General features: G+C 41.5%; 2 protein-coding genes and 1 long non-coding RNA gene across 3 annotated transcripts; all 3 read left to right on the plus strand.

Annotated features, from left to right (window-relative positions):
• The first annotated feature begins 329 nt into the window (after window positions 1–329).
• On the plus strand, window positions 330–1,686 carry LOC139433667 (uncharacterized). Its single transcript, XR_011643056.1, has 3 exons — window positions 330–420; window positions 773–864; window positions 1,246–1,686. It is a non-coding gene; the product is annotated as an uncharacterized lncRNA (long non-coding RNA).
• A 641-nt stretch (window positions 1,687–2,327) lies between these two features.
• LOC117444725 (putative leucine-rich repeat-containing protein DDB_G0290503) lies at window positions 2,328–11,655 on the plus strand. Its single transcript, XM_071202776.1, has 3 exons — window positions 2,328–2,378; window positions 10,129–10,274; window positions 10,316–11,655. Exons 1-3 carry the CDS (start codon window positions 2,328–2,330, stop codon window positions 11,583–11,585), a joined length of 1,467 nt encoding a protein of 488 aa, XP_071058877.1. The 3' UTR covers window positions 11,586–11,655.
• On the plus strand, window positions 6,445–10,069 carry LOC117444724 (kinesin heavy chain-like). The gene is made up of 2 exons (XM_034080148.2): window positions 6,445–6,835; window positions 8,818–10,069. The coding sequence occupies exons 1-2, from the start codon at window positions 6,758–6,760 to the stop codon at window positions 9,985–9,987; spliced, it is 1,248 nt and encodes a 415-aa protein (XP_033936039.1). The 5' UTR covers window positions 6,445–6,757; the 3' UTR covers window positions 9,988–10,069.
• Window positions 11,656–14,942: the final 3,287 nt, after the last annotated feature.

Here is a 14,942-nt window from a genome sequence, read left to right on the forward strand (position 1 = left end):
TATCTGTTTTTGTTCTCTGAATAATTGTATTCCTATTGTGCACTCTAATCAATATTAATCAAACTATTGTTCGTTTAAATACATTTTAAGAATGGCGTTTATCTTTTTTGAGAATGACTTATTTTATTTCATGTATTTGGATCTACAACAGATGATACTAATGTTTATGTCAGTAAATGTGCACTAACAGAGGCGGGGGTGTTTGTGAAAACAACGGGTACAGAGCTGGCTGCTGCCAGACGAACAGCTGTGCAGCGTCATCACAAACGGACGTCGCTTCACGTGACGTTCCGGAGGAAAGGACCATAGATATATATAAACACTAGATGGCTCATGGGAGATTTTCCAGCGTAGCTGACCGGCCGCCATCTTGCTACAGTCAACAGTTACTCTGATTCGCGTTATGGTAGCTGTTGTAAGGTGAGTGATCTGCACAAAAATTAACTCTTAACTCACTGAAATCTTGACTGATTTACAAACGGTTTGGTTTATTATAAACATGATTAGCATGGCTATGATACAGGATACTTGGACATGTTGAAATTGCAGCTTTTCTTTGTGTATGTGGTTGTATTTATTAGCTGGCTAATAACAAGAGGCTGTCAGTGAGACCTAGTATTACAAAGTTGACCCACAACTCCACCAGTGGGAGAGGCAGAACTGCTCTTTCTTTCAACACAACTTAAGTTACACATGATTTCTTCCAAGTGGTTTGGCTTGTTAAAAACATCTTGCATTATGATACAGGAATTTGCTGGCTTTGTGTTTACAGAAGTACCTGACTATGCCGGACTTTTGTGCAGCCTACGGATGCTCTAATCACCGCAGTCTGGAAACAAGAACCCGTGGGATCACCTTTCACGTGTAAGATATGACAATATTATGACTACAATTAGGATAATCGTTAATTACTTAGTGGATGTATGTACATTACAAGTCCTGCTACACAGGATCAGTGGGGCTATGTGAGATAATAGTATTGCAAGATTGTTGTTGACCCAGCCTCTTTAGAATATGTTGTTACCATTTCTTTACACAATTATTTAATGTTTCTATTGGACACCTTTTTTATTACTCTTAGTGTGGTTGTCTTATTCTTAAAGTAGGCTATACATACATGCATACATACCAAAAATATGATAATTTCGGTGTGTATTTTTGTCCTACCCTTAATGTTAAAGGAAAGAAGGGAGGAACATGTTGACAATCATTTATATATCTGGCTACCTTTCTCATGTTTTTAAGGTTTCCCAAAACCAAAGAGAGGAGGAGGCAGTGGGAACTCGCCCAAAGAAGGGACGGTTTTGTTTCCTGTGACAGGACACTGCTCTGCAGTGAGCACTTCAGGAGTGAGGAATTTGACCGGACAGGAGACGCAGCACTATGTTCCCCACATATGTTTATGTTTGCTCAGTCTAATAAACCCATAACATGGTTGTGAAAGAATACCAAAGCTGAGGCTGGACGGTGATTGATTGTTGGTGTGCCATGTGTTCTTCTTAATAATAATAATACATTTATTTTGGGGGGCCGCCTTTCATAACACCCAAGGACACATAGGATAGTTTATGTTTAAATTGTTCCCTATATTGCATAGGGGCAATATAGGGAACAATTTAAACAGTGGATTTTGTGATATATCAGCCGGGGTGAGACAAGACAAACCACAAATGGACTACAGAAGGACACATGGTACAAAACTTTATATTATTCTTGGTCTTTTTTCAATAACATATTTCAAAGGTTCTGGATTTGTTTACAAATCTAGAAACTAAATACAAAACTAGGATGATATGAAGATCTCATGTCAAAAATAATTGTGATAAATTAGACAGAACTGGCCTGTCTGTGAGCACATTTTATGTTGGTTTGGTTCTTCTGATAAAGGTGTGAATATCTAAATAATATACCAACATATGCTATTGTCATTAGTTGTGTCCCTGTTCTTAAAGCTAAGGCATTGCTAAATTAACAACTCTTGGCTTACAGAGTGGTAACATGAGACCGATTTGTATATATAAAATATAAATGTATTTTAATTTTATAATTTATTTGAAATATTAACAATATAATAAAATAAATGGAAATATATACACCGGCAAATATTTAATATAAATACCTTGTGTGTGTGTGTATAGCTATTGCTTTATCTGATTAATGTTATTTTCAAAATGAAAGTCCATGATTATAAGTATGCAGTATCATAACTACATCTTTGATGTTTATAAAAAACCAAACCGTTTGAAAATTGGTTGAAAATTGAGCAAGCTATGGTTATTTAAATAGTAAACCATAATATTATGAATGAGAGAACTGCCTGTAGCAAGATGGCGGCCAAGTGGCAACGTCGGTCTCAATTGGCCAGCAGCGCGGGTGAGTCATCTAGTGTTTATATATATCTATGTGTTAAATGCCCAGCATTCTGCGCCACTCTATGACGTAGTATACTTGAAATAGTGGCTCTGCAGTATAAACGGCCCGGGTCGCTACACTACCTTCGGTCAAAAAATATATAGAACTGTGCTTACATTATAGGCCATGCTATTTATAGCTAAAGAGTACGAAAAATTATGGAAGAATGTCGAACGAAGCTAATGTTATCAGTGTTTCACACGTGCTAACCAATGCTAACGTTAGCTCTTCACTCGAGCGTTCACATTTCGGCGATACCTTTAAAATAAACTTACCACACAGTCATCCAAGAGCACATCAGCAAGAAATATGGCGTCATTTTCTTCCAGTGGATTCATTGTGCAAATCAGAATGTATATGACGACTTTCCAATTGAACTGCTAATGTCGCTTCTGAGACTTTCTGCCTATTTAAAGAACTTCCTAAAACAGGCTGAAACCGGTATTGTAGCATGCCCGTCTCTCTGCCAATCACAGAGCTGCACAGTAATGCTGGCCGCATAGATGTGCGGGCCTGTGGTTGATTGTGGTTGGAGCAGAGGGGGAGGGCTGGAGAGTGTGTGACGTTGACCCTGTTGTGTGACGTTAAACCTGCGACCTGTAACCTGTGACCTCTGAACCTGTATGCTACCAAAGTAGCTATTAAACCTAAGAACTTGAGGCCTGTTTTCGACTCCTATTGTGGAATATTACACTATTATGACTTCCGGGTTCACAGGAAATGCCAGGCCTGTAGCGTTGCCATTAAGTACACAACAAATACCTGCGCATTACGAACATGGATGTACAGCTCCTTATCCGTTATCTGTTAGCGTAGCTAGCTAGCACCAGATGCTAACACTAACAATACACGTAAGGTCTCACTCGGGCCACACTTAAAATACGTTAAATGTACACAATTTCCTGAGGCATTTTTGTTAAACTGCTACGTTCGAGTTGTGCGCTAACAGCAATATAAATAAATGAGGGCAAAGACGTTATAATATTACAATTTCAGAGCATACACTGATAGCAGCGTCCCTAGCAACCACCTTCGTAACACTGAATGGACACAATTTCCTGAAGTAATCTTGGTAATAACTAGCAAACTAAAGATCATGTACACCCACTGCACACATAATCTTAAATAACAACTCATATTTCTCGCATGAAATGACATCAAAACGCATTTTAATGACCTAACTAACCTTAAAATAGGCATTTTACACCGAGAATAAAACGGAGGTCGGCCATGTTTCTTTTTCTGCAGAGAGAAATTTGAAGATCACGTGACATAGAAGCCAGCCATTGGAATGAATGGTGAAAAAAAACGTAGGCATTTTACGTTTTCAGAGGCGTTTTCGTAGAACTACTACGTCCTGCGTTGTGGACCAACGTAGCTATTATACGTTTTTTTGTGAGACTGGGTTGCAATAACAGACCTACTCTCTTTATTTGCTTTAGTTTAGTAGATATCTACAAACAAAGAGTCGATATTTTTCTAAGACCATTTAGTGCTTCACATAATAAAATACACAACGACTGTAGCCTGATTATGCTTTAGGAGCTGTAGGTGTGTGTGGTACAGTGTGTAGGTGTGTGTGTGTATGTATTCAATGAATTCAAAGTAAATATGTGGGGGAACAATGTTCAGCTGATCCAGCAGAGATTATAAAATATGACAAAACACTCGACAGCTGATGCAGCTGTTGCCACGTAATAATGAACGGACGTCGCTTTAATATGACCGCTCAGAGGAGAGGAGTTCTCATTTCTTTAAACGTCTGCTGCTTCACCTCCTCTCTCCTCGGTTCCCCTCCTCGGTCCTCCGCTCGCATCTCCTGTGGGCGGGACTAAGTCTCGAGGAGGGGAGTCGAGGAGGGGAAATTTAAGAATTGAGAAGCCTCTATATTCATGTATTATAAACGACGTACAAAAGTGCATTTTGCATGATAGGTTCTCTTTTTGTTATGCCTATTTCTTTTCCTCTTTGTGAGCGGCTTTTGTTATTTCCAGAACCTACTCTGTTGAGAGGGATTACCTGATCTGTGAAATTAAAATTAAAATGTTTTACATTCAAGACTTTGTCTCTGGGTCGTGCATTTGGGTTCATCAGTTTGTGTCGAGGTCCTGACACTAACTGCATATTACTGACACATCAGGAGATACTGATCAACATTACTTCAATCAGGAGGGACTTTCTTTTGATTTAACAATATGTTTTTATTGCCAAGAATACACAGATGAATAATAAAGATGATACAGTACATCTACTATTTTACTGGAATAATACATACATGGAATACATAATATTGCTTTTCTCAGCTGCTTGAGTCTGATGTACAGTTTCATGGAGTGTGTGTGTGTAATGTCCAACGGTGATATGTAATCACAGTGTTGAAGGAGGGGTACCAGTGCCAAAGCATCAGCTCATTTATTATTATGTTTAAGAACAACACAAATATGTTTTAACTGTAGTCTTTAATTGTAATGTCCTCCTATGCTTGGAGTGATTATGCAGTGTGCACTATCAGTGGTGGGTGAAGTATTAACAGGTAAATATAAGTACAATACCACTGTAAAAAATACTTGGTTACAAATGACAGTCCTGTTTAACTGGCAATAATCTACTGCACTTTCCAACACACTGCCTGTAATGCCTCTGCCTTAACTTGCTGCTTTCTTCTTGCTATGTAATATGTACGTATGTTTGTTTTTACAGTGTATGTTGCATGTTTTTACTGATTGTATTTACTTGTTACTTTAAAGGTCCCATGTCATGTCCAATTCTACTGATCATAATTCCATTGTTGAGGTCTACTAAAATAGATTTACATTGTGACATTTTCCAAAATCGCATTGGTTTCTCACAGCATCTCTGTATAGTCTGTGTATTCACTCTCTGTCCTAAACGGCCTGTTGGAGCTCCTGCCCCCCCCCCCCCCCTCCCTATGAGCCCAGTGGCCGTCTGCGAGACAGCGAGACACAGCTAAACCCAGCCCGAACACACACACACCCGCAGCCTGGCTGGGTGTTTGTGTGTGTGCTCACACACCGACTCACAGCCTCGCCGCATCCCGCCGTCTAAGGGAGGAGAAATCGGCGGAGCTGCAGCTGAGAAAAGATTGAGTGTGTGTGTGTGTGAGGAAGTCCGCGGATTGGTCAATTAGGACCAATGGGTCCATTTGAGTATGGGCACGTCACTGTACCCAGTAAGAAAACAATGGACAAAGATAAATCTCCAATGAGGCGTTCTGGGGCAGCACAGACAGGTATTTTCTGTGTTCAGGGTGCACTTTGAGGGTGTGTGACTCTGCAGACCGTTTACATGCAGAACAACCTTCATAACACAAGGGGACGGGTAATAACCAGAAGAGCTTCACATGGGACCTTTACATTTAATTTGTTTTTAGCGTGACTTAAAACATCTGTCCAGGGACTACAGATGAACAATTGCTTCTTGGCTAACAACACAGGTATTGCACATAATGTGTAAATGAAAAGAGTATAAACAAACATAAACAGTAAATATACACTTTTCAAAATACAACATAAAATGTAACTCAAAATATATGCATATTGACAGTGAAAGATATATATATATCTGTAGACTATCTGTCAAATATACACTATGAAGCGCCAATTTACAGCTCAACATTTAATCATAGAATATCATTCACATCAAGTGTGCAAGAAATAGCATTTTCAATTCAATATAAATGTCCAAGGTACAGTGTGAAGACACTATCGGATTAGTGACTTATGGTTGAATCAGAGTTCACACAGTAGGGATCACAGTTTCTTGATGTCCTTGTTGCATTCAGAACTTGAATGAATCGATAAATGCAATGCTAGCTTTGAGTTTTTTGAATGTCAGAGTTTGTAGTCAGTGATTTGGAACTCTTGATCACTATCAGCTGTCTGGTGTTTAACGGAACACAGGCATTCCCTCATTTGCATAATTCCGTGACAGGGATTCTAGAACCTGTTCTAGAACATAGAGTGTCACAGAGGGCACCTGGCTTTGGTCTCAGAATGCAGAGGAACACTGAGAGACGTAGGAAGCAACAGTTGTTCACACATCTGTTGACAGACAAGGTGCATTACATTACATTAGGTGCAAAGTGAGATTCTAACACAAGAGGAACGATTTGTAGTTTTTTAGTCAGCCTTAAGCGTCTACTCGCTGTCTGTGTGGAGAGCTGAATTGTGTCAGCATTTGAGTTTATTTACAGAAACAAATATTGAAATTCCTGCTCTCATAGTTGTTATCTCCGATTTCTGGAAAAGTGGGAACCCATTACTGAATACAATATTTATTCGCTTCTAATATTGACCCTTTCACGGATAAATATCTCAAAACCGAGATGGCCGACAGAACGCCAGTCAGACACAGTCACTCTGTAATATCTTTCCAATCCTTCTATGGAGAGCGACTCTTGCAGGTAAGAACATGTGATATCAATTAACAACTAAGGAAGGAAGGAGGAAGTTGTCCAAGTATTGTTTTATATCGGGAGGAAATTAAGATTAATCTTCTGTCCACAAAATCTGACATCATGCATAGGGTTGGGTACCGAGAACCGGTTCCGGTTCGGAACCGGTTCCAACATTTCGATTCCAACGGTATCATTTAGAAATGTGAATTTCGGTTCCGCTTTTCGATTCCTGAGGAAATGTTTCTCGCCGCTCTCCGTAGCCTACTGCATGACTGCAGCGGGGCGGGAAATGTAGCGTTGTATCTACATTTCCTACAGTGTAACCTGAGACCAGGGCCGGCCTGTCGCACTGGCATTATAAATGTTCGCCTAGGGCGCCAGATCTGTGGAGGCGCTGCGCTGACAGCTCTGGGAGAAAAAATAAATGTTTTGACCGTTGGTGCTCATCCTAATTTTCGGCCTTGATGTAACAACATTCATAATTAAGTAAATGTAACACCCTTTTCATCCCGGTTACACTTTTCATTTGCCCTGTACGTTGGGCGCTGCAAGTGATGAAAATGGGGGATGTTGGCTTATCTGGCAACCGCAGCTCACGAGGGTGCACTGGAACCGGCGCTGTTGTTATTAGCATCTGGTGCTAGCTGCTCTGACGGAAGAAGAAGATGTTTCTACAATGATGTGGAGGGAGAGTCCTCTCCAGTCAGACTGAGAGGCTGATAACTTCAGCTCAGTGAGGTAAAGGACTCTCAGTGTTTAGATAGTTCACTTTAGTCTAAGTTATCTCAGTGAGTCTCAAACGGCTTGATCACAATTTACGTAAACACATATTTCCAAGGCACTCCTTTATAATTATTGGGATAAAACAGGTTTGAAATCATTCCAATGTATACTATAGGACAGTAAACCAGACATATCGTTTTAAACTGGAGAGATAAAAAAATATGCATAAATAAAATAGTAAAATAAGATATGAATGAACAACAAAAATAAAATGCATTACATGTAGGCTATTTGTTATTTAATTATTCAAATGTAAACCGATCTTTTTCATATGGGTGTTTGGAGTTGTACCCCCTAGATCTAGTCTCTAGTAATTCTGCGTGTGCACCAGATTGAAGCATTTTACTTCAAAATGTATAAACATTTCTTCCCGGTATGCCTGAGAAGGCAGATATGCTTGTTTTTCTCAACAAGAACTGTTTTTAAAAGTTGAACTGTTGTAGCTTCAGGGGTTCTCAGGTTAAAGTTACATAGCAGTGAATATAAACAGACTGATTAATGTGAATATTACTTTAAACTAACCTGTGTAAAAGTTTCTCGAATAAATGTAATTTTTTTGGTGGAAGAAGCATGTATCATTTTTTTACCCTGCCCCTCAAAGAATCGGAATCGAGAACCGTTAAGAACCGGAATCGAAAAGTAGAATCGGAATCGGAATCGGAATCGTGGAAATTCAAACGATACCCAACCCTCATGCATCACTGGCTATATTTCAACTACAATTCATACGACCACTGCTGTCTGTTGTTGTTGAAAAAACATAACCTACAGTAACCTTTTTAGCTGTAAATCAATACACTTATGTTATTAAGGACTGCAGATGGAAATTAGCTGTAAACTAACACACGCGGACAAACGGACGACTGTTTTACAGACACACAAAAGTCATAATTTCTTGAATAATCTGATGGTGTTGATATCCCCAATACGTACAGACAACACTGGGCTGCATTAACATGGTGTGAACAAAGAGGTTGAATGATAATATGGACACAACATAGAATTATATTTTCTTTTGGTCTTTTGGTTTTTCTCCTACCATGTTCTGAACAATGAAGTGAATCCCAGATAAAGTGTTCGTTAAAGGGTCTTGAACATATTATAAGTGAATGTTATATAATATTATGTTAAAAGTCTGTGCATATGTTTCTTGGCTTAAATGATGTCAATTTATTGCTGATCATATTGTTAATTTTCCCAAACAGCAAAGCTCTCAGCCCTTTTTTGGCTCGTGGCATGCGCCGATGTTTGCATCTGCACATACAGATGTTGTGCAGGGTCACAACAATGGAGAACATCTTGCCATGTCTCCTAAATCCTTGCTGCAGCCTCTGGATCTAGTTCTTCTCTACGCTCAGGAGAAGCTCAAGAAGCAGAGCCTTGAGGAAGTCGCCTTGAGGGAAGAAATGGCCAAGATGGCACTGAAGCAAGTCAGCACCTCTAAAGCCCTCGAAGACCTAATGGGCCTTCAGACCCAGGCCAGGTTGGAGAAGATGGAGGCAAATATCAATGAGATGGAGGAGGACTTAAAAAAAGAAAAGACAAGATGGTCGGATCTGAGCTGCCAAAGGCTGGAAGAAATCAGTAGCTTAGGAACGGAGCTGTCGGTTTTTCAGTCACACAACCAATACTTGAAAGAGGAAAATACCAGGGTGACACTGAAGCAAGTCAGCACCTCTGAAGCCTTGGAGGAGCTGATGGGCTTTCAGACCCAGGCCAATGAGGAGAAGGAGGCAATGGAGGCCAAGATAAATGAGATGGAGGAGGACTTTAAAAAAGAGAAGACAACATGGTCGGATCTGAGCTGCCAATGGCTGGAAGAAATTAGTAGCTTAGGGACGGAGCTGTTGGATGCTCAGTCACACATCGACCACCTGAAGGAAGAAAATGCCAAGCTGACGATGAAGGATGACAGCACCTCTGAAGCCCTCAAAGAGCTAATGGGCCTTCATACCCTGGCCAAGATGGAGAAGGAGGAGATGGTGTCAAAGTTAAATCAGATGGAGGAGGACTTTAATAAAGAGAAGACAACTTGGTCAGATCTGAGCAGCCAACGGCTGGAAGAAATTAGTAGCTTAGGGACGGAGCTGTCGGATGCTAAGTCACACATCGACCACCTGAATGAAGAAAATGCTAAGCTGACGATGAAGGATGACAGCACTTCTGAAGCCTTCAAAGAGCTAATGGGTCTTCAGACCCTGGCCAAGACGGAGATGGAGGCCAATGTTAATCAGATGGAGGAGGACTTTAACAAAGAGAAGAAGAGCTTGAGGACGGAGCTGTCGGATGCTCAGTCACACATCGACCACCTGAAGGAAGAAAATGCTAAGCTGACAATCAAGGATGACAGCACTCTGAAGCCTTCGAGGAGCTAAAGGGCCTTCAGACCCAGGCCAAGATGGAGAAGGAGGAGATGGGTGGCAAAGTTACATGAGGTGGAGGAGGACTTGACAAAAGAAAAGATAAGCTTAAGAACGGAGCTGTCGGTTGCTACAGTCACACATCGACACCTGAAGGAAGACAATGCTAAGCTGACGATGAAGAATGACAGCACATCTGAAAACCTCGAGGTGCTAAAGGGCCTTCAGACCCTGTTCAAGACAGAGATGGAGGCCAAGATAAATCAGATGAAGGAGGACTTTGATAAAGAGAAGACAACATGGTCAGATCTTGAGCTGCCAACGGCTTGAAGAAATTAGTTAGCTTAGGGACGGAGCTGTTGGTTGCTCAGTCACATATCGACCACCTGATCGAAGAAAATGCAAAGCTGACGATGAAGGATGACAGCACTTCTGAAGCCTTCAAAGAGCTAATGGGCCTTCAAACCCAGGCCAAGATGGAGAAGGAGGAGATGGAGGCCAAGATAAATGAGATGGAGGAGGACTTTAAAAAGGAGAAGACAAGCTTAAGGACGGAGCTGTCGGATGCTCAGTCACTCATCGACCGCCTGAAGGAAGAATATGCTAAGCTGACGATGAAGGATGACAGCACCTCTGAAAACCTCGAGGAGCTAATGGGCCTTCAGACCCAGGCCAAGACAGAGATGGAGGCCAAGGTAAATCAGATGGAGGAGGACTTTGATAAAGAGAAGACATGCTTGAGGACGGAGCTGTCGGTTCTTCAGTCACACATCGACCACCTGAAGGAAGAAAATGCCAAGCTGACGATGAAGGATGACAGCACCTCTGAAGCCTTCGAGGAGCTAAAGGGCCTTCAGACCCAGGCCAAGATGGAGAAGGAGGAGATGGTGGCAAAGTTACATGAGGTGGAGGAGGACTTGACAAAAGAAAAGATAAGCTTAAGAACGGAGCTGTCGGTTGCTCAGTCACACATCGACCACCTGAAGGAAGACAATGCTAAGCTGACGATGAAGAATGACAGCACATCTGAAAACCTCAAGGTGCTAAAGGGCCTTCAGACCCTGTTCAAGACAGAGATGGAGGCCAAGATAAATCAGATGAAGGAGGACTTTGATAAAGAGAAGACAACATGGTCAGATCTGAGCTGCCAACGGCTTGAAGAAATTAGTAGCTTAGGGACGGAGCTGTTGGTTGCTCAGTCACATATCGACCACCTGATCGAAGAAAATGCAAAGCTGACGATGAAGGATGACAGCACTTCTGAAGCCTTCAAAGAGCTAATGGGCCTTCAAACCCAGGCCAAGATGGAGAAGGAGGAGATGGAGGCCAAGATAAATGAGATGGAGGAGGACTTTAAAAAGGAGAAGACAAGCTTAAGGACGGAGCTGTCGGATGCTCAGTCACTCATCGACCGCCTGAAGGAAGAATATGCTAAGCTGACGATGAAGGATGACAGCACCTCTGAAAACCTCGAGGAGCTAATGGGCCTTCAGACCCAGGCCAAGACAGAGATGGAGGCCAAGGTAAATCAGATGGAGGAGGACTTTGATAAAGAGAAGAACATGCTTGAGGACGGAGCTGTCGGTTCTTCAGTCACACATCGACCCACCTGAAGGAAGAAAATGCCAAGCTGACGATGAAGGATGACAGCACCTCTGAAGCCTTTGAGGAGCTAATGGGCCTTCAGACCCAGGCCAAGATGGAGAAGGAGGAGATGGAGGCTAAGCTAAATGAGATGGAGGAGGACTTTGAAAAATATAAGACAAGCTTAAAGATGAAGCTGTCGGATGCTCATTCAAACATCCACCATCTGAAGGAGGAGCTCTTGGAAAGCAGAAGAGAAGCAGAGAGAGAAACTCACATCTCTTCAGAACGTTCAGCATTCAGATACAGGAGAGTTCTGCAAGGATTTCTGCCACTGTGGATCACTGGAGAGAGGTGATCCGAGGCACAGAGGAGGAAGCTGCCACAACATTAAGGGAATCGAAGGAAGTGTGGCAGGCGAGATTTAAAGAGCTGGAAGAGAATATTGAATCAAAAGGAGGTCTCATCTCCAGCTTGATTGATCAATTGAGAGCCGCAGACAGTAAACACGAGGCCCTGGAAGAAACCTACCAGACGGAGCTGACGGAGAAGGAGAACAGAGTGGCAGAGATGGTGAGCATGACAAACTGGAGAAGGTGTTGCTCCAAAAAGAAGCAGAGGGCGAATCAGAGAGAAAAGGCAGCTGCAGTTATGACTGCTCTACTTTCAATTCACATTTTAGGATATTATATTAGTTTGAACATGAGTAGGTGTAAACAGCTACAGACTTTATGCTAAGTTAAGCTAATGTTGCAGTTTTATCTCCGTCAAAAAACAGGCATGGTATTGAAGTCTTGGGGAAAATTCAAATAATAGCTAGGGCTAGCGGTTTTATCCTACTTACCCCCCTTTTCAAAACCAGGGCTTTTTTATCTAAAGACATTTATAAGCATTTACAGAAACAATTTATTTGGAAACAGCATGCGATGACTTGGGTGTGAGAAGTTTTGATTTGATTTTTAAATGTACTGATGCTTGTCTAGGTCTTGAGGTTGTGGCTGGTTCCAGAATGTATGCTAAACTTAGATAGTCTTGCAGTTCTAGCTGTTGTGTTAAACACAGACATGAGTGTAAAATAAATATTTCATCTATCTCTTGGAGTAGAAGAAAATATGTGGTGTTCTTATCTGATGCTATTATAAGCAGGAGGACACAATTGTTTTCCTGTATTCAATTTTTTTTTTCCAACACCTCGGTTAGGGTTTAAACACCCTGATATCTTCCTTAAGATGACATCTGTCTTTCAACTTTACAGTTTTTAAAAGCACAGCCGATAGTACTCTGTGAGTTTGATAACAAACGAAAATGTTGGACCACACTTTCACTGGCTAGCTGTATTCAGATTGCTATTCAATTCATTTAAATCAGAAAGCAAAGATATAATACATACTTTTTTCTTCAGATGCTTCCCAAAAAGCCGAAAAAGAAATGGTGGGAGAGACGACTTCACCTCAGGAGGCAGCTAGATCGAGCCATAGCTGGTACCTCCAGAGGCGGGCTCCGTTATGCCTCATTCTAAGTAGTGGTCCATCTTAAGCCTTAAATTACCAACTAATTGCTTGCTATTTTCTACATACACTGTTATTACATCCATATTACACATACGTACACCGTTGTTACACTATTATTACAGCCATATGTACACTGTTATTCCACTCACATTACACTTTTATTGCACCCATATTACATTGTATGTTGGTACCCCATATTACCCTTTTATTGCACCCATATTACTATGTTATCGCACCCCAGATTACTATGTTAATTTCTGACTGAACGGGTATACCAGGGCCAAAAACAGCATTTAAAAAAGTGTTCAAGTAGAAGATGTACAGCTTACTGTCAGCGATTCTTTATGATTGTCACGTTGTAGTTTTGTATGTCTCGTTCTGGGTATTTTCCTCTTGTGTATTGTCTGGTCTTTCTTCCTGTGTTTTCCCCCTGCCTGTCGTTAGTTTCCCTGTGTGTCTAGTCTGTATGCATTGTGTTCACCTGTCGCACCTTGTGTGTTCTCCTCCCCCTGCCCGGCTGTTTCTCGTCCTCTGTGATTACCCCTCCCTGTATTTAGTCTCGTCGTGTGTCAGTGTTGGTTCGTCTATTTGTTTGTGACTGAGTTTCACCGGTTGAGAGTTCTGTTTTGCTCCAAGTATTTTTTATTGTATCCTTGAAATAAAGACTTTTTTCAGCGTTATACTGCATTTGGGTCCCTGCTTGCTTCACTCACCGTAACACTTACCTCTGCACCCTTGGAGATAACAAATAACCATTCCTAAAATCAGTTCAGCCTTTCAACTTGACCCACACTGCTCACTAAAACAGGATTCATTTGTGTGAGGACCTCCATCACGGTCAGAAGACACATTTTACAAACATTAAAAAAATATAGGATTAGAGGATCTTTAACTTGTTAATATGTGAATATATGCTTTTTTAGTCATTTGGGCAACATTTAACATACATAAACTAAATGATCAATTAACTATAGAAGCAGACAGCAGTACAATACATTATGTGGTGTGTGTGTGTGTGTGTGTGTGGTGTGTGTGTGTGTGTGTGTGTGTGTGTGTGTGTGTGTGTGTGTGTGGGAGTGAGAACGTGTTGTGAGAACGTGAGAACGTGTTGTGTGTGCGCACAACACGTTCTCACTCCCATCCCGTCACATATTGACGGACGGTCAGGGCCCCTCCCTGTCGCTATATTACATACAGGGTACCCCTTGCCCGTCAGGCTTCTACGGGCAGGGCGTCCCATAGACCTTCATTGCGGACAGCGGACCCCTTGACCGTCGGGCTTCTACGGGCAGGGCGTCCCATAGACCTTCATTGCGGAAAGCGGACCCCTTGACCGTCGGGCTTCTACGGGCAGGGCGTCCCATAGACCTTCATTGCGGACAGCGGACCCCTTGACCGTCAGGCTTCTATGGGCAGGGCGTCCCATAGACCTTCATAGACCACGTGATCAACAACGATAGCCGACCTTCATGTTATTCTCGGTGGAAAATGCCTATTTTAAGGTTCATTTGGCCATTAAAATGCGTTTTGATGTCATTTTATCGAGTAATGGTTTTATTTCTGATTATTTTTGCAGTACATGTACATGATGTGTAGTTTTCTAGTTTGACGAAGATTACTTCATGAATGTGTACACATGAATGCTAACGTTTTTTTGGTGGAAATGTGTTTTTTCACAGCAGAGTCACCCTCTGTACTTGGACTTATTGGGAGAATCTAAAGGCAAGAACATCCCAAATATTAATTTAGGTCTTTATTTTAGACCTTTAGTGTTGCCGTCTGTGAGGGAAATAAATGGGGCTCAGAGCCTCGTATTTTTAAAATAATGTTTTCCTTCTAATTTGTTATTCTTTTCAAAATAACACACTGTGATTT

The sequence above is a fragment of the Pseudochaenichthys georgianus genome, unplaced genomic scaffold, assembly GCF_902827115.2.
Source record: "Pseudochaenichthys georgianus unplaced genomic scaffold, fPseGeo1.2 scaffold_907_arrow_ctg1, whole genome shotgun sequence".
Lineage (NCBI taxonomy): Eukaryota > Metazoa > Chordata > Actinopteri > Perciformes > Channichthyidae > Pseudochaenichthys > Pseudochaenichthys georgianus.